The sequence below is a fragment of the Procambarus clarkii genome, chromosome 28 (genome assembly GCF_040958095.1).
Source record: "Procambarus clarkii isolate CNS0578487 chromosome 28, FALCON_Pclarkii_2.0, whole genome shotgun sequence".
NCBI lineage: Eukaryota > Metazoa > Arthropoda > Malacostraca > Decapoda > Cambaridae > Procambarus > Procambarus clarkii.
This window is the reverse complement of record NC_091177.1, coordinates 1,931,882-1,946,640: the sequence shown is the minus strand read 5'-3', so window position 1 is coordinate 1,946,640 and position 14,759 is coordinate 1,931,882. Positions and strand designations below refer to the sequence as shown.

Genomic DNA, 14,759 nt, shown 5'->3' with positions numbered 1-14,759 from the left:
ATTCCAGGTGTGAGCGTGTGGGTATGGCATCATTCCAGGTGTGAGCGTGTGGGTATGGCATCATTCCAGGTGTGAGCGTGTGGGTATTTGCCAGGCGTAAACGCGTATGTCTGACGTGGTGGCACGTGCGTCTATGTGGATATGTCAGGAGGGCACGTAGAAGTGATTGGGGAAGGTTGTGCCAGCAGGAGTGGAGGTTTGGTGTGGCAACCGCAGGTGGCGATGACGATGACCAGAAGCAGTGGCGGATAACCGCAACAGACCCAGGCTGTGCCTTAACCCCCAACCCCCCATAACCCCGCCGGAAACACACACACCGCTGACTCCTGTTGGACTAATTTGAAGGAGAAAAAGTTATGTTTCCTTGGAAGGGTCGTCGCAAGGGTTGAGGTGACTAATTCCTCATCCGGTTCTGCCCGCTGGCCGGCCACTTCCTCCCTCCCTCCCTCCATCAGTCTGATTAGCACATTCATCCATCACTCCCTCCTGACGCCAACCGCCTCTCCAAGTTAAACGACAAGAGCAGAGTTGATTTAATTTGAAAATTCAGAAGCAAAAAAAAGTCTCCTATTGATTTTTCTTGCGTTCGAATCTCGCTTCTCTAAATGCTCGACACACACACACACACACACACACACACACACACACACACACACACACACACACACACACACACACACACACACACATGCACACACACATGCACACACACATGCACACACACATGCACACACACACACACACACACACACACACACACACACACACACACACACACACACATGCACACACACATGCACACACACATGCACACACACACATACACACACACACACACACACACACACACTGCAAATGTAAATATATTTATAAGCGCGCTTCGAATTTCGAAACGAAGAATTCGATCAAATCCATCAAAGATGATTTTTGTGTCATTCAGGGACCATTTGAGTTTTTCATTATACCTAATCAACTTCAAGGACTTAAAAGGGTCACCAATAGCTAACAGAGCATCCGGCAAGTATACTTATGTATACTTATAAACCGAGTTTAGTAATTAAGTTGACTCGGAGTGTTGTACCGAGACTCCAGTTTGCTGTACCGAGACTCCAGCTTGCTGTACCGAGACTCCAGCTTGCTGTAATGAAACCCAATTTCATATAGTAAGACCCAACTTTGTACAGTAAGATCCAAATTAGATTATGATGTGCAGTTAGTGTCACTATACGACAGTATGACATAGTCTGTAGAGCACATAGGAGACTGCTAACAGGGGTCAACAGTCGTCTGCTCCTGTACCCACCTGTGTAGAAAAAAAAGTGGGACAAAAAAAAGAGAATAACCGGCACCAGGAATCTTGCCAATATAGGATGTTGATAATATAAAAATCGAGACCAATCTCGTGATTATGAACCAATTAGTGCAAGGGTGAAATTGTAATGGATATAGACAATAATAATTAGCTTGGTAGTTCCGTTATGGACAGGTTAAACAATCGGTCAAGCAGCGACATTGAGATAATTGCCATGAAATACTTTGGAAATACACTAACATATCTTGGGATATCTTAGAATACCTTAGATTACCTTAGATTACCTTGGGATACCTTGGAATATCTTGGGATATCTTAGAATACATTGGAATATATCGGAATACTTTAGAATACTTTTGGGATAGCTTTGGGATACCTTGGGATACCTTGGAATATCGTGGGATAACTTGGGATAGCTTGGAATACCTTGGGATAGCTTGGAAAGCTTAAGAACTTTTCAGGTTCTCAAGCAATATCTTTGAATACGTTGGAATACCTGCGAATACTTTTCAATTCCTTGGGATACCTTGATATGCCTTTAGATGATTGGGAATGCTTTGAAATCCCCTGAATTTCATTAGGGAAAAGTGGAAAGTGACAAAAATGAGTGGTGAATATAAATGAATGAGAGTGAGTGGGTCGTGAGAGCCACTCAATCCTTCATGGGAGAGAAGGATCGGGGAGGGGAGGGGGATGGGAGAGAGAGACCACCAGGAAAAGGAATGAAGTTGAAGGAAAGGTACGTGTAGGAGGGGTGAGGGATGGAGGTATACGACTGCCGAGGAAGAAAAGTTATGGAGTGCTTAGGAAGGTAGATGGAGCGGAAGGTGTGAAAGAATGAAGGTGAAGGAATAATACGGAAGGAAGGTGAATGAATCTTATGGAATATAAAGTTAGGGTAAAGAGGGAATGAAGGTGAGGGAATATCTAAGAAGGAAAGTGAGGAAATGTTCAGGAAAATGAAAGTAGGTGAAGAAATGTTTATTAACAATAAACTAATGATAAGAAAGAAGTCACTCTGATGGTACTCTGTACCATCAGAGTGCCGGCGGGAGAATGGGGAATTAGCCTCGGCTACCATTCTCTTTTGTCCGGTCGTGATGGTCGAGTGGTTAAGGGATCCTGTACATCAGTTGCAGAGTGCTTCTAGCAGTATGGGTTCGAGTCACTTCTGGGGTACTCACCTAATTGTGCTTGCGGGGGTTGAGCTTTGGCTCTTTGGTCCCGCCTCTCAACTGTCAATCAACTGGTGTACAGATTCCTGAGCCTACTGGGCTCTATCATATCTACATTTGAAACTCTGTATGGAGTCAGCCTCCACCACATCACTTCCTAATGCATTCCATTTATTAACTACTCTGACATTGAAAAAATTCTTTCTAACGTCTCTGTGGCTCATCTGGGTACTAAGTTTCCACCTGTGTCCCCTTTCTCGTGTCCCACCCGTGCTGAAGAGTTTGTCTTTGTCCACCCTGTCAATTCCCCTGAGAATTTTATAGGTGGTTATCATGTCTCCCCTTACTCTTCTGTTTTCCAGGGATGTGAGGTTCAGCTCCTTTTAGCCTTTCCCCGTAGCTCAATCCTCTCAGTTTCGGGACGAGCCTGGTGGCATACCGCTGAATCTTTTCTAACTTTGTCTTGTGTTTAACTAGGTATGGACTCCAGGCTGGAGCTGCATACTCCAGGATTGGTCTTACATAAGTGGTATACAGGGTTCTGAAAGATTCCTTACACAAGTTTCTAAAGGCAGTTCTTATGTTGGCCAGTCTAGCATATGCCGTTGATGATATTCGTTTGATGTGGGCCTCTGGAGACAGGTTCGGTGTGATATCAACCCCCAGATCTTTCTCTCTATTTGACTCTTGCAGGATTTCACCTCCCAGATGATACCTTGTGTTCAGCCTCCTGCTCCCTTCGCTTAATTTCATCACCTTACACTTTCCTGAGTTGAACTTTAGCAGCTATTTTCTAGACCATTCCTCCAGTTTATCCAGGTCATCCTGTAGTCTCTGCCTATCTTCATCCGTCTTGATTCTTCTCATAATTTTTGCATCATCAGCAAACATTGAGAGGAATGAGTCTATACCCTCCGGAAGATCGTTTACATATATTAGAAACAGGATGGGTCCAAGTACTGAGCCCTGTGGGACTCCGCTGGTGACATCTCGCCACTCTGATGTCTCCCCCCTCACTGTTACTCGCTGTTTTCTGTTGCTTAAGTACTTCCTTATCCACTGGAGCACCTTCCCTTTTACTCCTGCCTGTTGCTCCAACTTTTTTAACATCCTTTTATGGGGTACTGTGTCAAAGGCTTTTTGACAGTCCAGGAAAATGCAGTCGGCCCACCCTTCTCTTTCCTGTCTAATTTTTGTTGCCTGGTCATAGAATTCTATTAAACCTGTGAGGCACGATTTACCATCCCTGAACCCATGTTGGTGGTGCGTTACAAAGTTATTTCCCTCCAGATGCTCTACGAGCCTTTTCCTCACGATCTTCTCCAGCACCTTGCATGGTATACAAGTTAGGGAAACTGGCCTGTAGTTCAGTGCCTCCTGCCTGTCACCCTTCTTGTAGATCGGGGTGTAGGTTTTCAGTTGCATATATGCCTGGAGACCGTTCAGGCTTGTGTGTGTGTGTATATATATATATATATATATATATATATATATATATATATATATATATATATATATATATATATATATATATATATATATATATATATATATATTTTGACAATTATAATGTCAATGCAATATAATGCCCCCTGACAATTATATTATATATATATATAATATAATTATTTGCTGTACTGTTCCTGAGTCAAATAGCAAATCTAAAAGAACGTTGTTGAAATTACGGAGGTTGGTCACGATGCGTGTGTTGGGGGAGGGGAGAAATGGTGGCGATAGTGGTGGGGGTGGTGGTGGTGGGGAGGAGACGACGGAAGTGGTGCCGCTGGTAGACACAACCCAGGCACTGCTACTGCCCCACACACACACACACACACACACACACACACACACACACACACACACACACACACACACACACACACACACACACACACACACACACACCCTTCCCCACGTTACCCCTTCCACCACCACCACCCATCTGTGTCCCCACCACACACTCCCCTTACACGACCTCCGTTGCATGTCGCTTGGACCACACTCTCCAGCTTCCTTTCCCCCCTCCTTCCTTGCCCCTGACAACCAGGGTCGCCCCCGCCGCCCTCTGGACACGTCCTACGACAATACCAACCCCCACAACCTTCACCGCAACGTCTCTCTCACGCTCTGTCTTTCTTTTTTTTCTTTTTTAAGTCCCCCCCCCCCTCCCGCCACAATGCAGGGCGCGTTTATTAGGCAGCATCATAAGTTGTTTGAGAGCACATTTTCCCCCCTAGCAAGCATATGCAACATCCTCCAATAGGAAGAACACTGGCTGGGTTGTTCATGTACATCTTGTCGTACCCAGACGCAGCTATTGGGACTTATGTAACTGCCTCAAGTAAACAGCCTATCAAGCAAGCAGGTTTTCATTTACTAAGCCTTAAGCTTAAGATAATCTTGTGGGTGCAAAGTGTGTGTGGGGGCGGGGTAATCTTTTACGAACAGTATCTGTATTGACAAAGTGTTTCACCAACTCAAACAATGTGGAGTTTGATTCTACTCATAATTCTAATGTCTCTTAGATGATCACATTCTCTCAGGTAGTGATCAAGGCGGTGTCCGTCACTCTCACCACAGATTCTGCAACTCCTCTGCTCATCTATTGTTTCCATCCCGAGTCTCCATGGGTACTTGTATCCAAGACGAATTCTTGCTATTACCGATTCTCTCCCGCGGCCACCACCTCTTCGTCCATAATGATTGGGATTCCCATCTGCCAGCACATTGCACCAGCGTACAGATTCGCTGATTTTGTGTTCCAGTCCTCCTTTCCTTAGTTACCTTGTCTCTGTGATATTGCCTGATAATCTCTTTAATTTAAACAGCCATTTAAAGTTATGGGGGGGGGGGGGGGGGAGTTACAAGGAACCTCCTGGCATGCTGGGGTTCACAAGGTTCCCCTCCTGGCATGCTGGGGTTCACAAGGTTCCCCTCCTGGCATGTGGGGGGTTCACAAGGTTCCCCTCCTGCCATGTTGGGGTTCACAAGGTTCCCCCTCCTGGCATGTGGGGGGTTCACAAGGTTCCCCTCCTGCCATGTTGGGGTTCACAAGGTTCCCCCTCCTGGCATGTGGGGGGTTCACAAGGTTCCCCTCCTGCCATGTTGGGGTTCACAAGGTTCCCCCTCCTGGCATGTTGGGGTTCACAAGGTTCCCCTCCTGCCATGTTGGGGTTCACAAGGTTCCCCTCCTGCCATGTTGGGGTTCACAAGGTTCCACTCCTGGCATGTGGAAGGGTTCACAGAGCTAATCAGGAACACACTACCGCGAATTAAAGTTTTTTTTCCTGATTTAACTCATTGTGGGTCCAGTGGGAGATCATTACATAACAAATTAAAAGACATCTGATGACTTGTTGGAAATTTCGAGAACACCACCACCGACAAGTGTCGGGGCCGATTAGAATGTGTCGGGACTGTTCCAAGGGTGTCGGGACTGTTCCAAGGGTGTCGGGACTGTTCCAAGGGTGTCGGGACTGTTCCAAGGGTGTCGGGACTGTTCCAAGGGTGTCGGGACTGTTCCAAGGGTGTTGGGACTGTTGCAAGGGTGTCGGGACTGTTGCAAGGGTGTCGGGACTGTTCGCAAGGGTGTCGGGATTGTTCCAAGGGTGTCGGGACTGTTCCAAGGGTGTCGGGACTGTTCCAAGGGTGTCGGGACTGTTCCAAGGGTGTCGGGACTGTTCCAAGGGTGTTAGGACTGTTGCAAGGGTGTCGGGACTGTTCCAAGGGTGTCGGGACTGTTCCAAGGGTGTCGGGACTGTTCCAAGGGTGTCGGGACTGTTCCAAGGGTGTCGGGACTGTTCCAAGGGTGTTGGGACTGTTGCAAGGGTGTCGGGACTGTTGCAAGGGTGTCGGGATTGTTGCAAGGGTGTCGGGATTGTTCCATGGGTGTCGGGACTGTTGCAAGGGTGTCGGGACTGTTCCAAGGGTGTCGGGACTGTTCCAAGGGTGTCGGGACTGTTGCAAGGGTGTTGGGACTGTTCCAAGGGTGTCGGGACTGTTCCAAGGGTGTCGGGACTGTTGCAAGGGTGTCGGGACTGTTGCAAGGGTGTCGGGACTGTTGCAAGGGTGTCGGGACTGTTGCAAGGGTGTCGGGACTGTTGCAAGGGTGTCGGGACTGTTCCAAGGGTGTCGGGACTGTTCCAAGGGTGTTGGGACTGTTCCAAGGGTGTCGGGACTGTTCCAAGGGTGTCGGGACTGTTGCAAGGGTGTCGGGAGTGTTGCAAGGGTGTCGGGAGTGTTGCAAGGGTGTCGGGACTGTTGCAAGGGTGTCGGGACTGTTGCAAGGGTGTCGGGACTGTTGCAAGGGTGTCGGGGACTGTTGCAAGGGTGTCGGGGACTGTTGCAAGGGTGTCGGGGACTGTTGCAAGGGTGTCGGGGACTGTTGCAAGGGTGTCGGGGACTGTTGCAAGGGTGTCGGGGACTGTTGCAAGGGTGTCGGGGACTGTTGCAAGGGTGTCGGGGACTGTTGCAAGGGTGTCGGGGACTGTTGCAAGGGTGTCGGGGACTGTTGCAAGGGTGTCGGGGACTGTTGCAAAGGTGTCGGGGACTGTTGCAAGGGTGTCGGGGACTGTTGCAAGGGTGTCGGGGACTGTTGCAAGGGTGTCGGGGACTGTTGCAAGGGTGTCGGGGACTGTTGCAAGGGTGTCGGGGACTGTTGCAAGGGTGTCGGGGACTGTTGCAAGGGTGTCGGGACTGTTGCAACGGTGTCGGGGCCGAATAAAATGTGTCGGAATGGTCGCAAGGGGGTCGGAACGGTCGCAAGGGTGTCGGAACTGTTGCAAGGGTGTCGGAACTGTTGCAAGGGTGTCGGAACGGTCGCAAGGGTGTCGGAACGGTCGCAAGGGTGCCGGAACTGTTGCAAGGGTGTCGGAACTGTTGCAAGGGTGCCGGAACTGTCGCAAGGGTGTCGGAACTGTTGCAAGGGTGTTGGAACCGATCAAATTCGTCGGTGCCTTTCCCGAGGTGTCGGAAGCGACGACTGGCAGCGAGTATTGCGTGGGGCCCCCCGACAACACTTACGCCGAACTGCCGGTATAACTTAAGTAATTATAGGGTTTGCTCGCGTAATTACAGACAGACTAATACCCCGCGGCCCAACTCCTGTTGTAGGTATATGATTCTGTGAGTTTGTTATGAGTCGGCAGGCCTGAGTGCACTCCTTGAGAGGCGAGTGTGTGAGTGTGTTCTCCTTGAGAGGTGAGTGCGTGAGTGCACTCCTTGAGAGGCGAGTGTATGGGTGCACTACTCCTTGAGAGGCGAGTGTATGGGTGCTCTACTCCTTGAGAGGCGAGTGTATGGGTGCTCTACTCCTTGAGAGGCGAGTGTGTGGGTGCTCTACTCCTTGAGAGGCGAGTGTGTGGGTGCTCTACTCCTTGAGAGGCGAGTGTGTGGGTGCTCTACTCCTTGAGAGGCGAGTGTGTGAGTGTGTTCTCCTTGAGAGGCGAGTGTGTGGGTGCTCTACTCCTTGAGAGGCGAGTGTGTGGGTGCTCTACTCCTTGAGAGGCGAGTGTGTGGGTGCTCTACTCCTTGAGAGGCGAGTGTGTAGGTGTTCTACTCCTTGAGAGGCGAGTGTGTGGGTGCTCTACTCCTTGAGAGGCGAGTGTGTGAGTGTGTTCTCCTTGAGAGGCGAGTGTGTGGGTGCTCTACTCCTTGAGAGGCGAGTGTGTGGGTGCTCTACTCCTTGAGAGGCGAGTGTATGGGTGCTCTACTCCTTGAGAGGCGAGTGTGTAGGTGCTCTACTCCTTGAGAGGCGAGTGTATGGGTGCTATACTCCTTGAGAGGCGAGTGTGTGGGTGCTCTACTCCTTGAGAGGCGAGTGTGTGGGTGCTCTACTCCTTGAGAGGCGAGTGTGTAGGTGCTCTACTCCTTGAGAGGCGAGTGTGTGGGTGCTCTACTCCTTGAGAGGCGAGTGTGTGGGTGCTCTACTCCTTGAGAGGCGAGTGTGTGGGTGCTCTACTCCTTGAGAGGCGAGTGTGTGGGTGCTCTACTCCTTGAGAGGCGAGTGTGTGGGTGCTCTACTACTTGAGAGGCGAGTGTGTGGGTGCTCTACTACTTGAGAGGCGAGTGTGTGGGTGTGTTCTCATTGAGAGGCGAGTGTGTGGGTGTGTTCTCCTTGAGAGGCGAGTGTGTGGGTGCTTTACTCCTTGAGAGGCGAGTGTGTGGGTGCTCTACTCCTTGAGAGGCGAGTGTGTGGGTGCTCTACTACTTGAGAGGCGAGTGTGTGGGTGTGTTCTCATTGAGAGGCGAGTGTGTGGGTGCTCTACTCCTTGAGAGGCGAGTGTGTAGGTGCTCTACTCCTTGAGAGGCGAGTGTGTGGGTGTGTTCTCCTTGAGAGGCGAGTGTGTGGGTGCTCTACTCCTTGAGAGGCGAGTGTGTGGGTGCTCTACTCATTGAGAGGCGAGTGTGTGGGTGCTCTACTCCTTGAGAGGCGAGTGTGTAGGTGCTCTACTCATTGAGAGGCGAGTGTGTAGGTGCTCTACTCCTTGAGAGGCGAGTGTGTAGGTGTTCTCCTTGAGAGGAGTGTGTGTGGGTGCTCTACTCCTTAAGGGGTAGAGTGTGGGTGCTCTCGTCCTTGAGAGGCGAGTGTGTGAGAACGTTCCACGCTGGTTGAAAAGATAATCAGGGGGGAATTCATTCAGCATCCGGAAAAGATGAAGCTCGTAGCTCAACCGAATTAAATGTCGTTTACAATACTGTGTCCCGGGCCTTGTCTCTCTCTCCACCCGTCTCACGCTAAAATGTAGTGACATGTGACAGTCATCCTGATATCAATACCACTTACGACTTTTAATATTATCTGGCATTTCTAGGTTCAATTGCTTAAATTTTATCCTTTTATCACACATTTTGTTACATATTTTTGCTAGTCTGGGCTCCCTAGTGTATTTTGTATGTTGTGATCATGTGTTATGATGCATTGGTCGAGTGGGGTGTGGTGTGCATTTTTCTGGAGGGAGGTTTTCTCAACAGCTGGGTTCTCTGAGGTATGGGGTCGAGTGTTATAGATGAAAGGATATGAATGTGTGTGTTGCCTAGAACACAGGGCAGTAAACACGCGCACGCACTCACTCACGCACACACTTACGTGCACACATGCACGTACACGGGGAGAGGGCGGAGTAGAAAGTGTGAGGCTCGCTCACCAGAGGGAACCAAGAACACACACTTGGGAACTATAATGCCCTGATATACGTTACCACACTGCGATATGTGAGAAATTCAGTATCACATAAGCAGCAGGTGCCACAAACCAATGCACCAATGTACCAAATCACACTGTCTAGAGCTAAATATGAGGTAATTATGAGGAGAAAGCACAAAGCTAATAATGCTATATAACACTGTTCAGGAATATGAGGAGGAGGAATTGGATGGTGGGCAGATATATATATACCTGTTAATATGTTCTAATAATATGTTATTAGAATATGTATAATATGTTATTAAAGGGTCCAGAAGTAGACTCCACCTGACTCCTGTTAATACATTGATTCACTTAAATAAATACTAAAAAATGAATTCAATTATTCTGAAAAGAATTGTTTGATTTTAATATTGGCAAGTTTGAGAACTTAATTACAAAACATAAATGCTGAATTAAATCGTTTAGAAGAATGAACTGTGAATAATGAAAAAAGTAACGTTGAAAAAAAAAAAGTTGATGAAGGAATTAATTTATCATATACGGAACGAATTCGTAAATAAATGGAGATTCATTGAAATAACGATGAAGCCAACCAATTAACGAAATGATTAACGAATGAAGGAAGTGAAATGAAACAGAATGAAATGAAACAATGAAATAATGACAATAAACAATGAAATGGCAGAATGAGTTGGTGGTAAAAAGGCGCGAACAGAGGGATAAATAATAGTTGCATAAGTTGATCAATAACCCCCCCAACCCTCTTCCTTTCCCCTCTATTTCCCTCCCTTTCTCCCTCTTCCCCCTCTCATTCCTCTTCCCTATTCAATTTCTCTTCCACCTTATGCCTTAATATTTCTTTTTCAGCCTACACTCTTCCCCTTCCCCCCCCTTCCCTCTTCCCCCCTTCCCTCTTCCCCCTTCCCTCTTCCCCCTTCCCTCTTCCCCCTCCCCCCTTCCCTCTTCCCCCTCCCCCTTCCCTCTTCCCCCTCCCTCCTTCCCTCTTCCCCCTCCCCCCTTCCCTCTTCCCCCTCCCCCCTTCCCTCTTCCCCCTCCCCCCTTCCCTCTTCCTCCTCCCCCCCTTCCCTCTTCCCCCTCCCCTCTGTTTCCTTCACTTTACACTCCCCCCCCCCATCAACTCAACACACCCATTTCCCTGTTCCACATTCATTATTCACGCTTCCCCCCCCGACCGTTCAATCCCCGACCGTCCAAAGGGTTGGGCCACTATTCCTTCGAGTCCCATCTCAAATCCTTATCCTGATTTCTTCCAAATGATATATATATATATATATATATATATATATATATATATATATATATATATATATATATATATATATATATATATATATATATATATTATCTTTAATGGCTCGGCATTTTCTCCTTATAGTTTCCCTTCCCCTTCATGCCATATGTATACCTATAAGATAGTTCAAAATATTATGAGTAATACGATTCCATTTACCTTAATATTGCGCACACGCGCTCGCGCTCGCACACACGTCAGGGTGACCATTGGGATAAGGGCTCTTGTGTAGTTGTGTAGTTATTATAAAATAAAAGTTACAGAAGACGGAAGTCCTTCAGTGCAAGCGGTGTCGAGACGAGGGGGGGGGGAAAGAGGGTTCGTAGAGTGTGGGGAGGGGGGGGGGACGTCGAAGAGGGTGGAGGGGGGGGAGGAGGGGTCGTATGGCCACCCTTGAGAAGGATTTTGAAGGCGGTAATGGTTGGCATGAAGAGGCTTTAATTGTGCTTCGTCTCTGAATAGCAAGTTGAGCATCGAGACTTTGTTGAGACGAGTACAACAACGTTGTTTCGTCGACGCCCGAGTGGTTCCAAGGGTCCATATGTGCGTCACCCCCCCCCCCCCCCCACCACCACCACCACCACCCCACACCCTCCTCCCCACCACACCCCCCACCCAACCCCATACACCTCCCCCACCACCCACACGGTGCCGCCCGCTCGGCAACCTTTAGATTTGTTGATATATTTTTCACTACCCTGTGGGCGGCGGCGGCGGTGGTGGAACATCTTAGAAGCCTTATTTTCTTAGAGGCCTCCAGGTCAGGGACCGGGCCGTTGGGCCCCGAAATCATCACAAGGAATCATAGGCTCAGGAGCTCCCCCACCCCCCTAAAAAAAATTCGTCTAGCGTTGCAGTCTTGATGAGCTAGTTACACTATTTATTGTGCATTAAGTAACGAGTTTACACGTATTTCGCGTAGACCTCGGCTTTGGTTTACTCAATTAAAAACAAAATAATTCCAGCGAGACTTCACCCCGATTGTTATTGTTTAGTAAGTAAACGCAAATACTTAATTACACTATTATTATTATATAAGTCATTAAAGTCTGAGAGCTTGGAGAGGTGACAGATTGGAGAGGAAACAGTGAACTCAAATGAGGAGTTACCATCTTGTAGCCCGGACGAGGCTGTCACTACCAGCGGCTCCATGGTCACTCCACTACTGCCAATTAGTCATTGTGAAATATTTCAAGATTAAAATCGATGGTGTACAAAACAGACAAAAGGTTTCCGTCCTGCCAGCCTCCTGGATCGTTTTTCTCGCTCTCTTCCAGTCTCTCTCTCTCTCTCGTTCTCTCTCTCTCTCTCTCGTTCTCTCTCTCTCTCTCTCGTTCTCTCTCTCTCGTTCTCTCTCTCTCTCTCTCTCTCTCTCTCTCTCTCTCTCTCTCTCTCTCTCTCTCTCTCTCTCTCTCTCTCTCTCTCGTTCTCTCTCTCTCTCTCTCTCGTTCTCTCTCTCTCTCGTTCTCTCTCTCTCTCGTTCTCTCTCTCTCTCGTTCTCTCTCTCTCTCTCGTTCTCTCTCTCTCTCGTTCTCTCTCTCTCTCGTTCTCTCTCTCTCTCGTTCTCTCTCTCTCTCGTTCTCTCTCTCTCTCTCGTTCTCTCTCTCTCTCGTTCTCTCTCTCTCTCTCGTTCTCTCTCTCTCTCTCGTTCTCTCTCTCTCTCTCGTTCTCTCTCGTTCTCTCTCTCTCTCGTTCTCTCTCTCTCGTTCTCTCTCTCTCGTTCTCTCTCTCTCTCTCTCGTTCTCTCTCTCTCTCTCTCGTTCTCTCTCTCTCTCTCTCGTTCTCTCTGTCGTTCTATCTCTCTCTCTCTCGTTCTCTCTCTCTCTCTCTCTCTCGTTCTCTCTGTCGTTCTCTCTCTCTCTCTCTCGTTCTCTCTCTCTCTCTCTCTCTCGTTCTCTCTCTCTCTCTCTCTCTCGTTCTCTCTCTCGTTCTCTCTCTCTCTCGTTCTCTCTCTCTTTCAATCTTTGAAGAGTTTTGGTTGAAAAATCGATTGCTTTTTAATCTGGGAGAGTTGTGTGTACTGGTCCGAGCGGGGAGCGAGACTGCTGTGGAAGTTAATCGCCCGAATATCTCCTGCTGAACACAGTACATGTGTGTGTGTTGGCCATGTGGTGGTGGGCAGGTTGTGGTGGTGGTGGGCAGGTTGTGGTGGTGGTGGGCAGGTTGTGGTGGTGGTGGGCAGGTTGTGGTGGTGGTGGTGGGGAGGTTGTGGTGGTGGTGGGTAGGTTGTGTGGTGGTGGGCAGGTTGTGTGGTGGTGGGCAGGTTGTGTGGTGGTGGTGGGCAGGTTGTGTGGTGGTGGTGGGCAGGTTGTGTAGTGGTGGTGGGCAGGTTGTGGTGGCAGTGGACAGGCTGTGTGGGCCTGGGTACGTGTGGTAGTGGACAGGCTGTGTGGGCCTGGGTACGTGTGGGAGTGGACAGGCTGTGTGGGCCTGGGTACGTGTGGGAGTGGGCAGGCTGTGTGGGCCTGGGTACGTGTGGTAGTGGGCAGGCTGTGTGGGCCTGGGTACGTGTGGGAGTGGGCAGGCTGTGTGGGCCTGGGTACGTGTGGGAGTGGGCAGGCTGTGTGGGCCTGGGTACGTGTGGGAGTGAGCAGGCTGTGTTGGCCTGGGTACGTGTGGGAGTGGGCAGGCTGTGTGGGCCTGGGTACGTGTGGGAGTGGGCAGGCTGTGTGGGCCTGGGTACGTGTGGGAGTGAGCAGGCTGTGTGGGCCTGGGTACGTGTGGGAGTGGGCAGGGGTGTGTGGGCCTGTGTACGTGTGGGAGTGAGCAGGGGTGTGTGGGCCTGGGTACGTGTGGGAGTGAGCAGGGGTGTGTGGGCCTGGGTACGTGTGGGAGTGAGCAGGGGTGTGTGGGCCTGGGTACGTGTGGGAGTGGGCAGGCTGTGTGGGCCTGTGTACGTGTGGGAGTGAGCAGGGGTGTGTGGGCCTTGGTACGTGTGGGAGTGGGCAGGCTGTGTGGGCCTGGGTACGTGTGGGAGTGGGCAGGGGTGTGTGGGCAGACCAGGTGGCAGTGGGCAGGTCAGGAAAACAATGAGATTAGGTTATCGGCGACGCCAGTGGTGTGTCCGGTGATAGACAACCATTGTTCCACTCCATCTCTTATCCCACCCACCTATTCCTTCCCTTCCTGGTGGTTCATATCCCCCCCCTCCAACCCTTTTCCACTTTTCTCTATCCGTCTAAAACTTCTTTCGTCCTTTCTTCCACCTTCCTCGCCACCTTCTAACTCGCATCTTATTAATGGCAATAGAAAGTCCAACCACTTTGATTTCTCAGGATTATCAATATGGAGCCATGATCTCTTCACTAGACACTACCTGGGAGAGCACATCTTGGCTGTGTTCTCCCAGGTAGGGGGAGTCTCACCCCCCAACACCACCCACGATCTTCGCCTGATTCACGCCCAAGCAAAGATCGTCTCCAGTGAAGATCGTCTCCAGTGAAGATCGTCTCCAGTGAAGATCGTCTCCAGTGAAGATCGTCTCCAGTGAAGATCTTCACTACACATTCGACCTTCACCATGAATGGGACCCCTCCTCCCCCCCCCCTTACACGATCTTCACAATACACATGGCGGGTGATCTTCGTTATTCACTGTATAGTGTTTAGTGTATCCCATCTTCCGTGTCAGTTGTGATGCATTTCCCAATAGCCTGAGAAATAAAATTCCATTCCAGTAATATCTAACCACTTGGACTGGTCTCTTCCCCCCCCCCTCCCCCCCTCAACCACTTGGGCTGGAGGGTAGAGCAATGGTCTCGCTTCATGCAGGTCGGCGTTCAATCCCCAACCGTCCAAGTGGTTGGGCACCATT

The 14,759-nt window shown here is 49.6% G+C and overlaps 1 protein-coding gene across 1 annotated transcript; it reads right to left on the bottom strand.

Moving 5' to 3' along the window:
- Positions 1-1,050: 1,050 nt before the first annotated feature.
- Positions 1,051-14,467, bottom strand: LOC123751715 (uncharacterized). The gene is made up of 3 exons (XM_069332562.1): positions 14,329-14,467; positions 5,869-7,504; positions 1,051-1,138 (listed from the first exon to the last, which is right to left on the bottom strand). The coding sequence occupies exons 1-3, from the start codon at positions 14,465-14,467 to the stop codon at positions 1,051-1,053; spliced, it is 1,863 nt and encodes a 620-aa protein (XP_069188663.1).
- Between the last annotated feature and the right edge of the window lie 292 nt (positions 14,468-14,759).